Source organism: Salmo salar, chromosome ssa02 (assembly GCF_905237065.1).
Source record: "Salmo salar chromosome ssa02, Ssal_v3.1, whole genome shotgun sequence".
In the NCBI taxonomy this organism is placed as follows: Eukaryota; Metazoa; Chordata; class Actinopteri; order Salmoniformes; family Salmonidae; genus Salmo; species Salmo salar.
The window spans coordinates 1306232-1327877 of NC_059443.1; the positions used below are offsets into that span (position 1 = coordinate 1306232).

A 21646-nucleotide genomic window follows, 5' to 3' on the forward strand; every position below is an offset into this window, starting at 1 on the left:
AGGTGTCTAAGGGGCAGGGGTAGGGCTATGGGAAGTGTCTAAGGGGTAGGGTTAGGGGTGGGGGTAGGGGAAGTGTCTAAGGGGTAGGGATAGGGTTAGGGATAGGGGAAGTGTCTAAGGGGTAGGGCTATAGGGGTAGGGCTATGGGAAGTGTCTAAGGGGTAGGGCTACGGGGGGGAGTGTCTACGGGGCAGGGGTAGGGCTATGGGAAGTGTCTAAGGGGTAGGGTTAGGGATGGGGGTAGGGGAAGTGTCTAAGGGGTAGGGATAGGGGTAGGGATAGGGGGAAGTGTCTAAGGGGTAGGGATAGGGGTAGGGATAGGGGAAGTGTCTAAGGGGTAGGGCTATAGGGGTAGGGGAAGTGTCGAAGGGGCAGGGGTAGGGCTAGGGGTGGGGGTAGGGGAAGTGTCTAAGGGGCAGGGGGAGTGTCTACGGGGTAGGGTTAGGGGTAGGGGAAGTGTTTAAGGGTTAGTGTTAGGGCTATAGGAAGTGTTTAAGGGTTAGTGTTAGGGCTATAGGGGTAGGGGAAGTGTTTAAGGGTTAGTGTTAGGGCTATAGGGGTGGGGGAAGTGTTTAAGGGTTAGTGTTAGGGCTATAGGGGTAGGGGAAGTGTTTAAGGGTTAGTGTTAGGGTTAGGGGAAGTGTTTAGGGGTTAGTGTTAGGGTAAGGGGAAGTGTTTAAGGGTTAGTGTTAGGGCTATAGGGGGTAGGGGAAGTGTTTAAGGGTTAGTGTTAGGGCTATAGGGGGTGGGGAAGTGTTTAAGGGTTAGTGTTAGGGCTATAGGGGTAGGGGAAGTGTTTAAGGGTTAGTGTTAGGGCTATAGGGGTGGGAAGTGTTTAAGGGTTAGTGTTAGGGCTATAGGGGTAGGGGAAGTGTTTGAGGGTTAGTGTTAGGGCTATGGGGGTGGGGGAAGTGTTTAAGGGTTAGTGTTAGGGCTATAGGGGTGGGGAAGTGTTTAGGGGTTAGTGTTAGGGCTATGGGGGTGGGGGAAGTGTTTAAGGGTTAGGTGTTAGGGCTAGGGGTAGGGGAAGTGTTTAAGGGTTGGTGTTAGGGGCTATAGGGGTGGGGGTGTTTAAGGGTTAGTGTTAGGGCTATAGGGGTGGGAGGAAGTGTTTAAGGGTTAGTGTTAGGGCTATAGGGGTGGGGGAAGTGTTTAAGGGGTTAGTGTTAGGGCTATAGGGGTGGGGGAAGTGTTTAAGGGTTAGTGTTAGGGCTATAGGGGTAGGGGAAGTGTTTAAGGGTTAGTGTAAGGGGTAGGGGAAGTGTTTAAGGGTTAGTGTTAGGGCTATAGGGGTGGGGGAAGTGTCTAAGGGGCAGGGGTAGGGGGTAGGGCTAGGGTTGGGGTTAGGGTTAGTGTTAGGGCTATAGGGGGTAGTGTTAGGGCTATAGGGGTAGGGGAAGTGTGTAAGGGTTAGTGTTAGGGCTATAGGGGTAGGGGAAGTGTTTAAGGGTTAGTGTTAGGGTTAGGGGTATGGGAAGTGTTTAACGGTTAGTGTTAGGGCTATAGGGGTAGGGGAAGTGTTTAAGGGTTAGTGTTAGGGTTAGGCGTAGGGGGAAGTGTTTAAGGGTTAGTGTTAGGGCTATAGGGGTAGGGGAAGTGTCTAAGGGTTAGTGTTAGGGCTATAGGGGTAGGGGGAAGTGTTTAAGGGTTAGTGTTAGGGCTATAGGGGAAGTGTCTAAGGGTTAGTGTTAGGGCTATAGGGGTAGGGGAAGTGTTTAAGGGTTAGTGTTAGGGCTATAGGGGTAGGGGGAAGTGTCTAAGGGTTAGTGTTAGGGTTAGGGGTAGGGGGAAGTGTTTAAGGGTTAGTGTTAGGGCTATAGGGGTAGGGGAAGTGTCTAAGGGTTAGTGTTAGGGTTATAGGGGTAGGGGAAGTGTTTAAGGGTTAGTGTTAGGGCTATAGGGGTAGGGGGAAGTGTTTAAGGGTTAGTGTTAGGGTTATAGGGGTAGGGGGAAGTGTTTAAGGGTTAGTGTTAGGGCTATAGGGGTAGGGGAAGTGTTTAAGGGTTAGTGTTAGGGGTAGGGGAAGTGTTTAAGGGTTAGTGTTAGGGCTATAGGGGTAGGGGAGTGTCTAAGGGTTAGTGTTAGGGCTATAGGGGTAGGGGAAGTGTTTAAGGGTTAGTGTTAGGGCTATAGGAAGTGTTTAAGGGTTAGTGTTAGGGCTATAGGGGTAGGGGGAAGTGTTTGAGGGTTAGTGTTAGGGCTATAGGGGTAGGGGAAGTGTTTAAGGGTTAGTGTTAGGGCTATAGGGGGTAGGGGGAAGTGTTTAAGGGTTAGTGTTAGGGCTATAGGGGTAGGGGAAGTGTTTAAGGGTTAGTGTTAGGGCTATAGGGGTGGGGGAAGTGTTTAAGGGTTAGTGTTAGGGTTAGGGGTGGGGAAGTGTTTAAGGGTTAGTGTTAGGGCTATAGGGGAAGTGTTTAAGGGTTAGTGTTAGGGCTATAGGGGTGGGGGAAGTGTTTAAGGGTTAGTGTTAGGGCTATAGGGGTAGGGGAAGTGTTTAAGGGTTAGTGTTAGGGCTATAGGGGTAGGGGAAGTGTCTAAGGGGCAGGGGTAGGGTTAGGGGTGGGGGAAGTGTTTAAGGGTTAGTGTTAGGGCTATAGGGGTGGGGGAAGTGTCTAAGGGTTAGTGTTAGGGTTAGGGGTAGGGAAAGTGTTTAAGGGTTAGTGTTAGGGCTATAGGGGGAAGTGTTTAAGGGTTAGTGTTAGGGCTATAGGGGTAGGGGAAGTGTTTAAGGGTTAGTGTTAGGGCTATAGGGGTAGGGGAAGTGTTTAAGGGTTAGTGTTAGGGCTATAGGGGTGGGGGAAGTGTCTAAGGGGCAGGGGGAGGGCTAAGGTTAGGGTTAGTGTTAGGGCTATAGGGGGTAGTGTTAGGGCTATAGGGGTAGGGGAAGTGTTTAAGGGTTAGTGTTAGGGCTATAGGGGTGGGGGAAGTGTTTAAGGGTTAGTGTTAGGGCTATAGGGGTGGGGAAGTGTTTAAGGGTTAGTGTTAGGGGTAGGGGAAGTGTTTAAGGGTTAGTGTTAGGGCTATAGGGGTAGGGGAAGTGTTTAAGGGTTAGTGTTAGGGTTATAGGGGTAGGGGAAGTGTTTAAGGGTTAGTGTTAGGGCTATAGGGGTAGGGGGAAGTGTTTAAGGGTTAGTGTTAGGGCTATAGGGGTAGGGGAAGTGTTTAAGGGTTAGTGTTAGGGCTATAGGGGGTGGGGGAAGTGTTTAAGGGTTAGTGTTAGGGCTATAGGGGTAGGGGAAGTGTTTAAGGGTTAGTGTTAGGGCTATAGGGGTAGGGGAAGTGTTTAAGGGTTAGTGTTAGGGCTATGGGGTAGGGGGAAGTGTTTGAGGGTTAGTGTTAGGGCTATAGGGGTAGGGGAAGTGTTTAAGGGTTAGTGTTAGGGTTAGGGGTAGGGGAAGTGTTTAAGGGTTAGTGTTAGGGCTATAGGGGTAGGGGAAGTGTTTAAGGGTTACTGTTAGGGTTAGGGGTAGGGGAAGTGTTTAAGGGTTAGTGTTAGGGCTATAGGGGTGGGGGAAGTGTCTAAGGGGCAGGGGTAGGGGGTAGGGCTAGGGTTAGGGTTAGGGTTAGTGTTAGGGCTATAGGGGTAGTGTTAGGGCTATAGGGGTAGGGGAAGTGTGTAAGGGTTAGTGTTAGGGCTATAGGGGTAGGGGAAGTGTCTAAGGGTTAGTGTTAGGGCTATAGGGGTAGGGGAAGTGTTTAACGGTTAGTGTTAGGGCTATAGGGGAAGTGTCTAAGGGTTAGTGTTAGGGCTATAGGGGTGGGGGAAGTGTTTAAGGGTTAGTGTTAGGGCTATAGGGGTGGGGAAGTGTTTAAGGGTTAGTGTTAGGGGCTATAGGGGTAGGGGAAGTGTCTAAGGGTTAGTGTTAGGGATATAGGGGTGGGGGAAGTGTTTAAGGGTTAGTGTTAGGGTTATAGGGGTAGGGGGAAGTGTTTAAGGGTTAGTGTTAGGGCTATAGGGGGTAGGGGAAGTGTTTAAGGGTTAGTGTTAGGGGTAGGGGAAGTGTTTAAGGGTTAGTGTTAGGGCTATAGGGGTAGGGGAAGTGTCTAAGGGTTAGTGTTAGGGCTATAGGGGTGGGGAAGTGTTTAAGGGTTAGTGTTAGGGCTATAGGAAGTGTTTAAGGGTTAGTGTTAGGGCTATAGGGGTAGGGGGAAGTGTTTAAGGGTTAGTGTTAGGGCTATAGGGGTAGGGGAAGTCTTTAAGGGTTAGTGTTAGGGCTATAGGGGTAGGGGGAAGTGTTTGAGGGTTAGTGTTAGGGCTATAGGGGTAGGGGAAGTGTTTAAGGGTTAGTGTTAGGGCTATAGGGGTAGGGGAAGTGTTTAAGGGTTAGTGTTAGGGTTAGGGGTAGGGGAAGTGTTTAAGGGTTAGTGTTAGGGCTATAGGGAAGTGTTTAAGGGTTAGTGTTAGGGCTATAGGGGTGGGGAAGTGTTTAAGGGTTAGTGTTAGGGCTATAGGGGGTAGGGGAAGTGTTTAAGGGTTAGTGTTAGGGCTATAGGGGTAGGGGAAGTGTCTAAGGGGCAGGGGTAGGGTTAGGGGTGGGGGAAGTGTCTAAGGGTTAGTGTTAGGGCTATAGGGGGGGGGGGAAGTGTTTAAGGGTTAGTGTTAGGGGCTATAGGGGTTGGGGGAAGTGTTTAAGGGTTAGTGTTAGGGCTATAGGGGTGGGGGGAAGTGTTTAAGGGTTAGTGTTAGGGCTATAGGGGTAGGGGAAGTGTTTAAGGGTTAGTGTTAGGGCTATAGGGGTAGGGGGAAGTGTTTAAGGGTTAGTGTTAGGGGTAGGGGGAAGTGTTTAAGGGGTAGTGTTAGGGCTATAGGCGTAGGGGGAAGTGTTTAAGGGTTAGTGTTAGGGCTATAGGGGTAGGGGGAAGTGTTTAAGGGTTAGTGTTAGGGCTATAGGGGTAGGGGGAAGTGTTTAAGGGTTAGTGTTAGGGCTATAGGGGGAAGTGTTTAAGGGTTAGTGTTAGGGCTATAGGAAGTGTTTAAGGGTTAGTGTTAGGGCTATAGGGGTAGGGGAAGTGTTTAAGGGTTAGTGTTAGGGCTATAGGGGTTCGCACCTCAACACACTTCTTCATCCCTGCGGCGGCTGCGTAATGCAGCGCTGTATTCTTCTTGTTATCAGTAGCATGGAGGTTAGCGTTCTCATACTCTCCCTGGTCCAGCTTGGCTCCGGTCCATTTCAGGATGATCTGGAGACACTCTGCCCTCTTCATCTCGTCCAGCTCAGGCCGGGCCAGCCGCGGCTGCAGAGCCCCCTCCCCCATTAGGATCTGGGGGCCCATACAGAGGAGATGGAGAGACGTCTCACTGTGAACGTTACGCTTGTTGGGGTTTCCGTCCTTACTGAAGAGAAAGGACCTGGAGGGGAGAAGGGAAGAAAAAGGGACACGGTTTACTTGGTACTAATATGACCCTTTTGAAAAATATCACCGTCACCCTTAAAGGGATTGTTCAGGATTTTGGCAATGAGGCCCTACGTCTACTTCCCCAGATTCAGATGAACTTGTGGATACCATTTTTTATGTCTCTGCGTTCAGGTTGAAGGAAGTTGCCAACTAGCGTTTGCGTAAAATTGCTTACTTGCGTTTGCGCAATGACTTGAAGTCTATGGGAATGGCTAACATGCTAGCTGTTCCTGTAGACTTCCAGTCATTGCGCTAACACTAGTTAGCATTGGTTCGTGAAACTAGCTCTAACTTCCTTCATACTGGATGCAGAGACATAAAAATTATATCCACAAATTTCTCACACTCTGCGGAAGTCCCGAACTATCCCTTTAAGTACAAGTACATAGTGAGTACCTCAGACTATTTTACTATAGTGAAGTAATATTTGATGTGTATACACACACACACACACACACACACACACACGAGACTCGTAAATAACACTAGCCTATTAAAATGTTTATCTGACTCCATAACGATAAATAGCAATATGCAAAAGACTACAGTTTTATTTTATATTTCACCTTTATTTAACCAGGTAGGCCAGTTGAGAACAAGTTCTCATTTACAACTGTGACCTGGCCAAGAATAAAGCAAAGCAGTGCGACACAACAAACAACAACACAGAGTTACACATGGAATAAACAAAACATACAATCACTAACACAATAGTTGAGCTGAGTTACAGCAATAGACCATGAAGAAATGTCTGAACGGAATTCTAAATACAAGTGTATTTAATTACTTTGTCAAATGAATGGATTCACATACAAGGCATAAAGCTTAACTTACAAAGCATTAACAAGCATTACAAGGCATTATTCTAAGCATGGTCAGAGAGAGAGATGAAGAAACCATGGCCCAGAGGTCACGGGAGAGATGAAGAAACCATGGCCCAGAGGTCACGGGAGAGATGAAGAAACCATGGCCCAGAGGTCACGGGAGAGATGAAGAAACCATGGCCCAGAGGTCACGGGAGAGATGAAGAAACCATGGCCCAGAGGTCACGGGAGAGATGAAGAAACCATGGCCCAGAGGTCACGGGAGAGATGAAGAAACCATGGCCCAGAGGTCACGGGAGAGATGAAGAAACCATGGCCCAGAGGTCACGGGAGAGATGAAGAAACCATGGCCCAGAGGTCACGGGAGAGATGAAGAAACCATGGCCCAGAGGTCACGGGAGAGATGAAGAAACCATGGCCCAGAGGTCACGGGAGAGATGAAGAAACCATGGCCCAGAGGTCACGGGAGAGATGAAGAAACCATGGCCCAGAGGTCACGGGAGAGATGAAGAAACCATGGCCCAGAGGTCACGGGAGAGATGAAGAAACCATGGCCCAGAGGTCACGGGAGAGATGAAGAAACCATGGCCCAGAGGTCACGGGAGAGATGAAGAAACCATGGCCCAGAGGTCACGGGAGAGATGAAGAAACCATGGCCCAGAGGTCACGGGAGAGATGAAGAAACCATGGCCCAGAGGTCACGGGAGAGATGAAGAAACCATGGCCCAGAGGTCACGGGAGAGATGAAGAAACCATGGCCCAGAGGTCACGGGAGAGATGAAGAAACCATGGCCCAGAGGTCACGGGAGAGATGAAGAAACCATGGCCCAGAGGTCACGGGAGAGATGAAGAATGCCCTGGCCCATAGGTCACGGGAGAGATGAAGAACCATCTAGAGTCAACATGTAGGACTATGGCCCCAGAGTCAACATGTAGGGACTATGGACCCCTAGAGTCAACATGTAGGACCCCTAGAGTCAACATGTAGGTCTATGGACCCCTAGAGTCAACATGTAGGACCCCCTAGAGTCAACATGTAGGACTAGGACCCCTAGAGTCAACATGTGGGACTATGGACCCCTGGAGTCAACATGTAGGACTATGGACCCCTAGAGTCAACATGTAGGACCCCTAGAGTCAACATGTAGGACCCCTAGAGTCAACATGTAGGACTATGGACCCCTAGAGTCAACATGTAGGACTATGGACCCCTAGAGTCAACATGTAGGACTATGGACCCCTAGAGTCAACATGTAGGACTATGGACCCCTAGAGTCAACATGTAGGACTATGGACCACTAGAGTCAACATGTAGGACTATGGACCCCTAGAGTCAACATGTAGGACTATGGACCCCTAGAGTCAACATGTAGGACTATGGACCCCTAGAGTCAACATGTGGGACTATGGACCCCTTGAGCCAACATGTAGGACTATGGACCCCTAGAGTCAACATGTAGGACTATGGACCCCTAGAGCCAACATGTAGGACTATGGACCCCTAGAGCCAACATGTAGGACTATGGACCACTAGAGCCAACCATGTAGGACTATGGACCCCTAGAGTCAACATGTAGGACTATGGACCACTAGAGTCAACGACATGTGGGACTATGGACCCCTAGAGTCAACATGTAGGACTATGGACCCCTAGAGCCAACATGTAGTACTATGGACCCCTAGAGTCAACATGTAGTACTATGGACCCCTAGAGTCAACATGTAGGACTATGGACCCCTAGAGTCAACATGTAGGACCCCTAGAGTCAACATGTAGGACCCCTAGAGTCAACATGTAGGACCCCTAGAGTCAACATGTAGGACTATGGACCCCTAGAGTCAACATGTAGGACTATGGACCCCTAGAGTCAACATGTAGGACTATGGACCCCTAGAGTCAACATGTAGGACCCCTAGAGTCAACATGTAGGTCTATGGACCCCTAGAGTCAACATGTAGGACTATGGACCCCTAGAGTCAACATGTAGGACTATGGACCCCTAGAGTCAACATGTAGGACTATGGACCCCTGGAGTCAACATGTAGGACTATGGACCCCTAGAGTCAACATGTAGGACCCCTAGAGTCAACATGTAGGACCCCTAGAGTCAACATGTAGGACCCCTAGAGCCAACATGTAGGACTATGGACCCCTAGAGTCAACATGTAGGACTATGGACCCCTAGAGTCAACATGTAGGACTATGGACCCCTAGAGTCAACATGTAGGACTATGGACCCCTAGAGTCAACATGTAGGACTATGGACCACTAGAGTCAACATGTAGGACTATGGACCCCTAGAGTCAACATGTAGTACTATGGACCCCTAGAGTCAACATGTAGGACTATGGACCCCTAGAGTCAACATGTGGGACTATGGACCCCTTGAGTCAACATGTAGGACTATGGACCCCTAGAGTCAACATGTAGGACTATGGACCCCTAGAGTCAACATGTAGGACTATGGACCCCTAGAGCCAACATGTAGGACTATGGACCCCTAGAGTCAACATGTAGGACTATGGACCACTAGAGTCAACGACATGTAGGACTATGGACCCCTAGAGTCAACATGTAGGACTATGGACCCCTAGAGCCAACATGTAGTACTATGGACCCCTAGAGTCAACATGTAGTACTATGGACCCCTAGAGTCAACATGTAGGACTATGGACCCCTAGAGTCAACATGTAGGACCCCTAGAGTCAACATGTAGGACCCCTAGAGTCAACATGTAGGACCCCTAGAGTCAACATGTAGAACTATGGACCCCTAGAGTCAACATGTAGGACTATGGACCACTAGAGCCAACGACATGTAGGACTATGGACCCCTAGAGTCAACATGTAGGACTATGGACCCCTAGAGCCAACATGTAGTACTATGGACCCCTAGAGTCAACATGTAGGACCCCTAGAGTCAACATGTAGGACCCCTAGAGTCAACATGTAGGACTATGGACCCCTGGAGTCAACATGTAGGACTATGGACCCCTGGAGTCAACATGTAGGACTATGGACCCCTGGAGTCAACATGTAGGACTATGGACCCCTGGAGTCAACAACATGTAGGACTATGGACCCCTGGAGTCAACAACATGTAGGACTATGGACCCCTGGAGTCAACAACATGTAGGACTATGGACCCCTGGAGTCAACAACATGTAGGACTATGGACCCCTGGAGTCAACAACATGTAGGACTATGGACCCCTGGAGTCAACAACATGTAGGACTATGGACCCCTGGAGTCAACAACATGTAGGACTATGGACCCCTGGAGTCAACAACATGTAGGACTATGGACCCCTGGAGTCAACAACATGTAGGACTATGGACCCCTGGAGTCAACATGGAACACTGGAGTCAAAGCAAATTAATGTTGTCTTCAAGAAACATTTCTGAGCACATACCACCAAATCATTTTTCAGAGTAGCAGTCCTGTGGGAACAGTTAACAGACAAGATGGAGGTTGTTCTCTACAGTAATGGTTAGGCCAGGGGCTACTGTCAACTCCACTGTTGTTATGATGAAAACACTCTTATCTGACTTTAACCGTTTGACTCATTTATCCTCTCTATGGTCTAGAAAACCCCCGTGTCCACAGCAATAACCAACCACAAGTTTACAGAGGACCACGGCCACCAGTATTGACGGCCAACAATCGATTACAAATAACAGCATAGAATAAACGTCTCTCTGAACGTGTGATGAACTCAAGAGAGCTGAAGCAGGAGTACACACACAGCTACTCTGACAGGTTCAGCCAATAACGCCAAGTCTGTGTATGTAGGGAGACCTGGTCAAAAGAAGTGTACTACATAGAGGATAGGAAGCCATTTGAGACACATACTAAGTAAATGACAGTATGATGAAGAATGCTGGGAAAATGAGTGTCTCCGGGTCAATGTAGTTCGCCGCAAGTTGTCCTAGAGAAATAACACACACACGCACACACACACACACACACACACACACACACTCACTCACTATCATGCCCTATTAAACCTTCATAGAACGTATAGCGCTAAGTAGTACCTAAGTAGTACCTAAGTAGTAGCTAAGTATTAGCTAAGTAGTGGCTTTCTGGAAACTGGTACCCTGATACAGAACTACATCCTGTTGGAATCCTTCAGAAATGCCTAGTGTGCTTCCTTTTTGTTTTTAAATGGAATATTATTTAACTAGGAAAGTCAGTTAAGAACAAATTCTTATTTACAATGACGGCCTACCGGGGAACAGTGGGTTAACTGCCTTGTTCAGGGGGCAGAACGACAGATTAATACTTTGTCAGCTCGGGGGATTCGATCTAGCAACCTTTCGGTAAACTGGCCCAACGCTCTAACCACTAGGCTACCATGCCGACCCCTCCTTTGAAGTGATCACCTATCTGAACTGGCTGGGTCGGTAGAAGTAATATAAAACGGTAACCTTGGTTTCCACCTGTCCAAATCATTTACAGATCTGTGCTTAGCTCAATGCAACAAGGAAGGAAGGATGGATTTATAACGTAGGGGCCCCTGGTGTTAGAGACTGGAGGAACTAGTAGTGGAACCCTACAGTCCAGGTAGTCACTTCCTGTTTCAGTAGGATTTCTTCTGTTTGGTGCCTGTTTGGTGCCATTTTGGTGCCATTTTGGTGCCTAATGAACACGACCCTGGCTTTATAGGTGTTGGTGTCCTGCTAAAGAACTACAGCGGTAGAGAGTGAAGGAGGCTTGTAGCTCAGTCTCAGGGTGGAACATTCCTGTGACGTGTCTAACAGATGGTTCCTAGCAGGGGCAGATGGGACAGAGAGACACACAACACTCTTCCCCCATCCTGGACACAGAGAGCACGGAATAGCTGCTACCACATAGGCTTCATACAGCTAAAAGAAATGTGCTTTATACAGCTAAAAAGGTGCTTTATACAGCTAAAAAGGTGCTTCCTACAGCATAAACGTAGTGGTGAATAACTCCCATTTGAAAAGCCATTGAAAACAAAAATGGAAAAACAATCCCCATTTTTAATACTTGACAAGTCATCTTCAAAACTAACCGCTTAATTTAATCACATTTTAAAAAGCATGTTTTCATCTGTCTGTTGTGCAACTCGCTGCCACCATTTTGTCCTTTTGGAGATAATAAAAAAATCAACTGAATGTCATTTCCAAGTCGTCACGGTAACCTAAATGCAACTATCTCATCTGACTGGCTGTTGCTGGATAAATAAAAAGGTTAAACAAACGGTTAGATAAACACATTGAATTAGGGGTGAAACCAAACAAGCCGTTTGTTGCTGGGTCCAGACAAAAGACATTCAGGACGAAACGGAAGGTTGCACAACAAAACTGCAGGAACACTCCCCAGCGAGCGGCCTGGGTACTGCAGGAACACTCCCCAGCGAGCAGCCTGGGTACTGCAGGAACACTCCCCAGCGAGCAGCCTGGGTACTGCAGGAACACTCCCCAGCGAGCGGCCTGGGTACTGCGGGAACACTCCCCAGCGAGCAGCCTGGGTACTGCGGGAACAATCCCCAGCGAGCGGCCTGGGTACTGCGGGAACACTCCCCAGCGAGCGGCCTGGGTACTGTAGGAACACTCCCCAGCGAACAGCCTGGGTACTGCAGGAACACTCCCCAGCGAGCGGCCTGGGTACTGCAGGAACACTCCCCAGCGAGCAGCCTGGGTAATCTATGCTAGAATCCATGGACCATCAACTAGATTTCAGCAGCAGGTCCTTTTTTTTCTGCCGCGGATGGTCAGCCCAAATCAGATGTAATATTTGACAACAAAAAAAATCATTTCAAACCTTGCTCACATTTGTATACGATCACATTTAAACAAGTAAGTGGACACCCTTTCAAATTAGTGGATTCGGCTATTTCAGCCACACCCGTTGCTGACACGCATAAAAATCGAGCACACAGTCATGCAATCTTCAAATAAAAATATTGGCAGTAGGATAACCTTACTGAAGAGCTCAGTGACTCAACGTGGCACCGTCATAGGATGCCGCCTTTCCAACAAGTCAGTTCGTCACATTTCTGCCCTGCTAGAGCTGCCCCGGTCAACTGTAAGTGTTGTTATTGTGAAGAAGTGGAAACGTCTAGGAGCAACAACGGCTCAGCCTCGAAGTGGTAGGCCACACAAGCTCAGGAGAACGGGACCTCCGAGTGCTGAAGCGCGTAAAAAATCTTCTGTCCTCGGTCGCAACACTCACTACTGAGTTCCAAACTGCCTCTGGAAGCAACGTCAGCACAAGAACTGTTCGTCGGAAAGTTTCATGAAATGGGTTTCCATGGCCAAGCAGCCGCACACAAGCCTAAGATCCCCATTCGCATTGCCAAGCATCGGCTGGAGTGGTGTAAAGCTCCAGTGGTGTAAAGCTGGACTCTGGAGCAGTGGAAACACGTTCTCTGGAGTGATGAATCACCTTTCACCATCTGGCAATCCGACGGACAAATTTCAGCATGACAATGCCCCCGTGCACAAAGTGAGGACTAAACAGAAATGGTTTGTCGAGATCGGAGTGGAAGAACTTGACTGGCCTGCACAGAGCCCTGACCTCAACCCCATTGAACACCTTTGGGCTGAATTGGAAGGCGAACCACGAGCCAGGCCTAATCGCTCAACATCAGTGCCTGACCTCACTAATGATCTTGAGGCTGAATGGAAGCAAGTCCCCGCAGCAATGTTCCAACACCTAGTGGAAAGCCTTCCCAGAAGAGCGGAGGCTGTTATAGCAGTAAAAGGGGGACATATTTTGCAATGAGATGTTGGACGAGCATGTTGTGTATATCTCTATTATGCATGGGAATACTTTGGAACAGATTTACAAAATGAAAATCACTTTACAGTCTTTTATGTCTAACAACAAAAATATATATACATTACTGGTCAAAAGTTTTACAACACCTACTCATTCAAGGGTTTTTCTTTATTTTTACTATTTTCTACATTGTAGAATAATAGTGAAGACATCAAAACTATGAAATAACACATATGGAATCATGTAGTAATCAACAACAACAACAAAAAAGTGTTAAACAAATCAAAATATATTTTATATTTGAGATTCTTCAAAGTAGCCACCCTTTGCCTTGATGACAGCTTTGCACACTCTTGGTATTCTCTCAACCAGCTTCAGGAGGTAGTCACCTGGAATGCATTTCAATTAACAGGTGTGCCTTGTTAAAAGTTAATTTGTGAAATGTCTTTCAATCTTAATGCGTTTGAGCCAATCAGTTGTGTTGTGACAAGGTAGGAGGGTATATAGATGATAGGCCTATTTGGTAAAAGACCAAGTCCATATTATGACAAGAACAGCTTAAATAAGCAAAGATAAACGACACTCCATCATTACTTTAAGACATGAAGGTCAGTCAATATGGAACATTTCAAGAACTTTGAACGTTTCTTCAGATGCAGTTTCAAAAACCATCAAGCGCTATGATGAAACTGGCTCTCATGAGGACCACCACAGGAATGGAAGACCCAGAGAGTTACCTCTGCTGTAGAGGATAAGTTCATTAGAGTTACCAGACTCAGAAATTGCAGCCCAAATAGATGCTTCACAGAGTTCAAGTAACAGACATCGCAACATCAACTGTTCAGAGGAGACTGTGTGAATCAGTCCTTCATGGTCGAATTGCTGCAAAGAAACCACTACTAAAGAACACCAATAAGAAGAGACTTACTTGGGTCAAGAAACATGAGCAATGGACATTAGACCGGTGGAAATCTGTCCTTTGGTCTGATGAGTCCAACTTTTAGACTTTTGGTTTGAGACGCATAGTAGGTGAACGGATGATCTCCGCATGTGTGGTTCCCACCGTGAAGCATGGAAGAGGTGTTATGGCGTGGGGTGCTTTGCTGGTGACACTGTCTGGGATTTATTTAGAATTCAAGGCACACTTAACCAGCATGACTACCACAGCATTCTGCAGCGATACGCCATCCCACCTGGTTTGTGATTAGTGGGACTATCATTTGTTTTTCAACAGGACAATGACCCAACACACCTCCAGGCTGTGAAGGGCTATTTGACCAAGAAGGAGAGTGTTGGAGTACTGCATCAGATGACCTGGCCTCCACAATCACCCGACCTCAACCCAATTGAGATGGTTTGGGATGAGTTGGACAGCGGAGTGAAGGAAAAGCTGCCAACAAGTGCTCAGCATATGTGGGAACTCCTTCAAGACTGTTGGATAAGCATTCCAGGTGAATCTAGTTGAGTAAATGCCAAGAGTGTGCAATGCTGCCATCAAGGTAAAGGGTGGCTATTTGAAGAATCTCAAATATATTTTGATTTGTTCAACACTTTTTTGGTTTTCTACATGATTCCATATGTGTTATTTCATAGTTTTGATGTCTTCACTATTATTCTACAATGTAGAAAATAGTAAAAATAAAGAAAAACCTTTGAATGAGTAAGTGTTCTAAAACTTTTGACCGGTACTGTATATATTTTGTTTTTGCTCAGAAAACTTGGGCGGCAAAATAAAAATCACGTTATGAAACCTTCCTATAAGCCCATCACACAGAGGGAAGTACATTTTGAGCTCCTTTGTTAAATAAAACATTTTTCCCCAGGTTCTTTCCACAGTTTTCATATTTCAGGTTATTAACACATTTCATGACTCAAAATGTCAGATGACTTCATAGAGTTAAGATGGGCCAGAGGGTCAGGTAACACTGTATATTTTTTTTAAAAGGGAGACGTATCAGTCATGTCCTCACCTGATGAGTCGTGTCATGGCGTGCCTGGCGGCGTAGTGCAGAGGAGTGTTGTGCTGGTAGGGTTCGCCATACGAAGTGTTGGGGTCCAGGCTCTCTTTAAACTGGGGGCTCCCCTCATACAGCTGATAGGCCAGACTCTCGTCACCGCTGATCAGAGCCTTGCGGAACTTAGTGGCTGTGTTCCCCATCGCCCCTCAGATTCTACCAGGAGGAGCTTCAACCTGAAGGTGTTTGGTGATATTCAACCTGACCAACTGCAGAAGAACAGCATATCGAAGCTCCTAAAAGGACAGACGGAGAGGATAGAGAGGAAATTACAGACAAAGAAATGGAACTGGGCCTAAGAGCAGACAGAGAGGATAGAGAGGAAATTACAGCCAAAGAAATGGAACTGGGCCTAAGAGCAGACAGAGAGGATAGAGAGGAAATTACAGCCAAAGAAATGGAACTGGGCCTAAGAGCAGACAGAGAGGATAGAGAGGAAATTACAGCCAAAGAAATGGAACTGGGCCTAAGAGCAGACAGAGAGGATAGAGAGGAAATTACAGCCAAAGAAATGGAACTGGGCCTAAGAGCAGACAGAGAGGATAGAGAAGAAATTACAGCCAAAGAAATGGAACTGGGCCTAAGAGCAGACAGAGAGGATAGAGAGGAAATTACAGCCAAAGAAATGGAACTGGGCCTAAGAGCAGACAGAGAGGATAGAGAAGAAATTACAGCCAAAGAAATGGAACTGGGCCTAAGAGCAGACAGAGAGGATAGAGAAGAAATTGCAGCCAAAGAAATGGAACTGGGCTAGGTTTGTGATTCTATCAGACCATAACAATACATCATGCTCGCATTTAGGAGGGTGCAATGCATGGAATAACATTTAGGAGGGTGCAACACATGGAATAACATTTAGGAGGGTGCAACACATGGAATAACATTTAGGAGAGTGCAACACATGGAATAACATTTAGGAGGGTGCAACACATGGAATAACATTCAGGAGGGTGCAATGCATGAAATAACATTTAGGAGGGTGCAACACATGGAATAACATTCAGGAGGGTGCAACACATGGAATAACATTCAGGAGGGTGCAATGCATGAAATAACATTCAGGAGGGTGCAATGCATGGAATAACATTCAGGAGGGTGCAATGCATGGAATAACATTCGGGGTGCACATGAATAGGGCATTCCTTTAATCTAAATGATTCCTTTACTCAGAGGTATGTATGTTTTAGGCTATATATATTTCTGTCTTTACATTCCACAACATTGGTCCCTACTGAACGCGACCCAGATTTCAACAAGACAACAACAACAGGATGTCTCAAACCAAACATCGGTTCACCAGAAAAAAAAATGGCTTTAGCTAAGACTGTCATTCTGATTTATCCTAACAACAAGCTTTTCTACTGACAACAAACACAATATCATAAAATCCTACAAAACCAGCCTACTTACCAACAAAAAAACAGGGGAGAAGAGTAGCCTAACTGAGTAACTGCAAGTCCAAACTGAGGAAGAGGAGAGGCTGCTTCCACACAAGTCCCCTTTCCACCCATACACCGTGTTGTTCTGCTAAGGCTAATGCTATTTTCTGACTGGCTCACCATGCCAGCTCATCTCATGAGGAGAGAGAGAGAGAGAGAAAGAGAGAGAGAGAGAGACAAGACTTCCTCTAGTATCACCAGGGGCTTCCTGCTTCCCTCAGCCAACTGTCCTCACCCTGAGACCAGTGCCCAGGCTCAAATTGAATCCTATTCCCTATGTAGTGCACTACTTTTGACGTTAACCCTGGAATAGGGTGCCATTTGGGACTAACCATAAGACCCATTGTGGACTTGGACTCCACCGATGCCATATGTTGTTATGTCGTTGTGGGCACACAGGCACAGGGCAGTGGGCACGGACAGGCTCCTACTACCATCCTGTCCTGCTCACAATAGGGACATCTCTACAGTACTCAGAGTGTAGGAGACAGTACCCAGACAGGCTGTGGGAGACAGTACCCAGACAGAGTGTGGGAGACAGTACCCAGACAGAGTGTGGGAGACAGTACCCAGACACAGTGTGGGAGACAGTACCCAGACACAGTGTGGGAGACAGTACCCAGACAGGCTGTGGGAGACAGGACCCAGACAGAGTGTGGGAGACAGGACCCAGACAGAGTGTGGGAGACAGTACCCAGACAGAGTGTGGGAGACAGTACCCAGACAGAGTGTGGGAGACAGGACCCAGACACAGTGTGGGAGACAGGACCCAGACAGAGTGTGGGAGACAGGACCCAGACAGAGTGTGGGAGACAGGACCCAGACAGAGTGTGGGAGACAGGACCCAGACAGAGTGTGGGAGACAGGACCCAGACAGAGTGTGGGAGACAGGACCCAGACAGACTGTGGGAGACAGGACCCAGACAGAGTGTGGGAGACAGGACCCAGACAGAGTGTGGGAGACAGTACCCAGACACAGTGTGGGAGACAGTACCCAGACACAGTGTGGGAGACAGTACCCAGACACAGTGTGGGAGACAGTACCCAGACAGTGTGGGAGACAGGACCCAGACAGTGTGGGAGACAGGACCCAGACAGGCTGTGGGAGACAGGACCCAGACAGGCTGTGGGAGACAGGACCCAGACAGAGTGTGGGAGACAGGACCCAGACAGAGTGTGGGAGACAGGACCCAGACAGAGTGTGGGAGACAGTACCCAGACAGAGTGTGGGAGACAGGACCCAGACAGAGTGTGGGAGACAGTACCAAATGTGTACTGTAATAGATTACAAAGACATGTACACAGTGTCGACTAGGACTACATTGTCACGTCTTACAAAGGCACAGACTGTATTAAAACCTCGGCTCCACTCAACAGTACAAATTACAAAACATGCTACTAGCTAACGTTTGGGAATTCATGTGACAAACCAAGTTATTGTATAACTCTTCCAAGGCATGTTACACAATGTTTGTTTACTTGGCTCAGCCTCCACATATTCAATGTGATTGTCTTGTGATGGTTTTATTGTGGGACCTGTTGGGGCTGTTTTGATGGTTCTATTGTGTGACCTGTTGGGGCTGTTTTGATGGTTCTATTGTGTGACCTGTTGGGGCTGTTTTGATGGTTTTATTGTGGGACCTGTTGGGGCTGTTTTGATGGTTTTATTGTGGGACCTGTTGGGGCTGTTTTGATGGTTCTATTGTGGGACCTGTTGGGGCTGTTTTGATGGTTTTATTGTGTGATTAAATGGTTAAAAATGGGAACACTGCCTACCAGGCGCCCAGGGATCCAGAATCAAGTCCACCTATCGCAAACAGCGCAAGACGAATTGAAAAATAGACATTTCTACAGAAATGTTTGATGATCGACTAGGAATGCCTTGAAGAAGATTGGCCAGTCGATCTGAATCGACCGGTTGGCGATCACTGCTCTATGCACTTCCTGATGAACTCAAGTCACTGAGTCAGTGTACACATTTCACATTTTAGTCATTTAGCAGACGCTCTTATCCAGAGCGACTTACAGTAGTGAATGCATACATTTCATTCATTTTTTCCCCATACTGGTCCCCCGTGGGAATCGAACCCACAACCCTGGCGTTGCAAACACCACGCTCTACCAACTGAGCCACACGGGTTCACGTCATTGATGATTATTCTCAGAGGCAACCTGGAACCCATCCCAGTCCGCGTGATCACATCCCAGTCCATCTGGAAACATACATTCCGATTGGTCAAACCAACGTTGAACAGTCACTTCTTAGGCTTCGTTTACACAGACGGACAAATTCTGACCTTTTTTTTTTCTACACTAATTGTTCTTTTGACCAATCAGATCACTTCTGGAAAATATTGGATGTGAAAAGATCTAGTGAGATATCCAATGGGCTAGACGATTCTCTTCTCATCTCGAAAAAAAAATCACTTTAACTAACAATGTGGAAGTCAATCAATCCACCATCATCATCATCATCATCATCATCATCGAAACAACAGACCAAATCTAATTATTGAAATAGCCTGGGCAACCGAGAAAAAACTACTTCATACAATTTAAGGCCAAGTGGAAAACAATACTGCAGGCAGTATGAATGGAGGTGTCAGCACGCAGGTCTGGGCAGGTGAGATGTAATCATTGTTTGTCTCTTAACACAAGTTACAATTCTTAGAAGTTCCCTTAGTTTTCCTGATGCTGCATGAGATGTCCAGTTGAGTGACATGATAAATCTGATTGAACATTCATGAATACCGGGTGGCAGGTAACCTAGCTATTAGAACTGTCAAATGGTCTGGAGCTGTATGTTGGATCTGGCCTGGTTTCATGACATTGTGTCAGTCTAGTGTTAGCTAGAGATTTCTCATCATCTAGCTCAGGGATGGGCAACTTTGATGGAGGTTGGAGACACAAAAAAAAAAAAAAAATTGAACTCTTCATGAGGGGCTGCAGTGGCTTATGGGTCTGCATATCCCCGCAAGCCCAAAAAAGTTTTTGCTAATTTCCTGCAATTCTACCCAAAAAAATTCCATAGGGTGGAGGCAAATGTTTACCGTTTTTAATATAATAACTGATGATCAATGGCCCCACCCCTGTCGGTAATTCAACCATTACTACAATCTTAGATAAATTACCTGGACTACCAATAAAACATTTCAATGCTGACATGGGCTTAACACATTTTCGAAATTGCACCTTGTGTATTCTAATTATTCTAACTCAACAGTCATTTGAGACCCCGAATTAGTCCCCCCCCCCCCCCCCAAATAAAATGTTGATGATACTGCCCACTAAGCACATTCTGTACCAAGGCCGAAGTTAGAAATAACGCGTTTCTTGGAAACACTGGGTCACTTGTTGATACGAGTGTTCAATCTTTGATAAGAACGTACAACTAACTTGGCAAACATGATAGCTAGCTAGCTATTTATTATCTAAAAACTGTCATCCAAAACACTGTCCACATTGGCACTGCCTTTTCAAAGGTGATCATGTTTGCATGTTCATCGCCTGACTGCTTGCTAATCCGTAGCAACCAAGATATTCAACAACAACAGATAAAGTAGCAATGCCCAGAGCCAGACTTGACTGTAAAGATTAATTTTAGGCCATTACGGGATATCAAGTGGCTGGCATGTTTTGTAACTAGCATTGTTGTATCTACCTAGTTAGCATCATCATCATCCAACTTTTAGTTGTTTCAACGAAAGCCAACATTTTAAAAACGTACAAATGGTACTTGCTAGTTAATGACTTACTAATTGTTCGTGTTTGTAAACTAGTTAGCGAACACATATCGGTGTTTAGGCAGATTAGCTAGCTAAATTATCGTTAGCTAGCCAACTAGCTAAAGTTAGCTAGCTGTTTTGACCTAGCTAGCTACCTGGAGAAAGCTAACTAACTAGCCAACGTTAGCTAACAACTCGCAGTAGTTGACAGTGACTAGCTAGCAAATGTCATGGGGTTTTTTTTATTACTAAAAATGTTCTACACTTCTGGCTTTTCTGTGTTTGTTAACTAGCAAGATAATAAAAAAACATTGATTACCTAGCTAGCTAACTAGACTTACAAAAGAGGTTCGTACGGTTCCCCAGAATGTTGTCCTGCTGCCAGTGTCTATTATCCTGTCAGGCAATGCTGATATTCCATATTGAATGTGTAACTCAAAAGCTTGTGTTGTTCTTCTAGCTGTTCTTCTAGCTGTTAGTGTGTAGCTGTCTGTCTGCACTCTGCCCTCCCTCTGGTTTTGTTAGCCACTGACGCTCAAATCAGCAGACTGCCAGTCCAGTGTTTTCAGGAATCAGGGCTGCACTATAAATTGCAGGATGTTTACGTTCCAGGAAGTTTGAAGTCAAATAATGATTCCTTTTTTTTTTCGAAGAATCTTTCAAAAATAGTTTTATGTAAACAATTGCTCATATCCTGTGTGTTTACTTTAAATTAACCGGTAAACGCTTCCACCCTTCCAGAGAGTGAATATTCCACATAGGGAAAACAAATGAGTGGTTTTCTCTTGTACAACTAGCATTTGTAACTTTCTCCCACTCGAGGGCGGCAGAGTCCATCAATTCAATGGTCATTCTTCTCTTGGTCCTGGCTTTCTCAAGCAATGATGTGTCTGTATTTATAAATCAATGGGGGGATTCGATTATGCTAAGCCGCAGGAATCTGGTATATGGCCCGTGACATGAACGCGTTTAACTGTGCGGGAGGAGCTCCCACTGCGCCACTCTGTCATGTTGTCAATAAGGCAGCAGGGTGCATCGTCCAGAAACATAGGCAACAATATCTTTGTTCCATAAAATACAGGTTTGAATTTTCAAACGAGTTTTTATTGGCAAGGCAGACAAAGCGTTTTTTTATCAAAAGCAATCCTTTTTTCATGTGAAAACAGAATACTCATTCACAGAATCCTCATTACTCCACGTGCTTAGATACAGGGCACAGACATCAGTTCAACATCTAGTTTTGATTTACATTTGGTTGAGTTGTCAACTAACATGAATTCAACATGAAATGAACAAAAAAATGTCACCATGCCTTTACATGGATGATTTGTTTTGCAAATCAAATCAGTTTTCCACATTGATTCAACATCATTACATATATTTTATTTATTTAAATGATGTAGAAACAATGTTGATTAAACTAGTTTTTGTCCAGTGGGTAATGGGTCGAAATATACAGAATGGAGGAAAATGGGGGAGGGTCTTGCTTTTTGTAAT

At 46.3% G+C, this 21646-nt stretch overlaps 1 protein-coding gene across 1 annotated transcript in view; it reads right to left on the bottom strand.

Annotated features, from left to right (window-relative positions):
• LOC106573240 (ankyrin repeat and IBR domain-containing protein 1) overlaps positions 1-20817 on the bottom strand; it is a 59410-nt gene extending 38593 nt beyond the window's left edge. Inside the window, 3 exon segments of the mRNA XM_045696372.1 lie at positions 5050-5350; positions 14941-15221; positions 20469-20817. Coding sequence (XP_045552328.1) covers positions 5050-5350; positions 14941-15128 — 489 coding nt within the window. The 5' untranslated portion in view covers positions 15129-15221; positions 20469-20817.
• Positions 20818-21646: the final 829 nt, after the last annotated feature.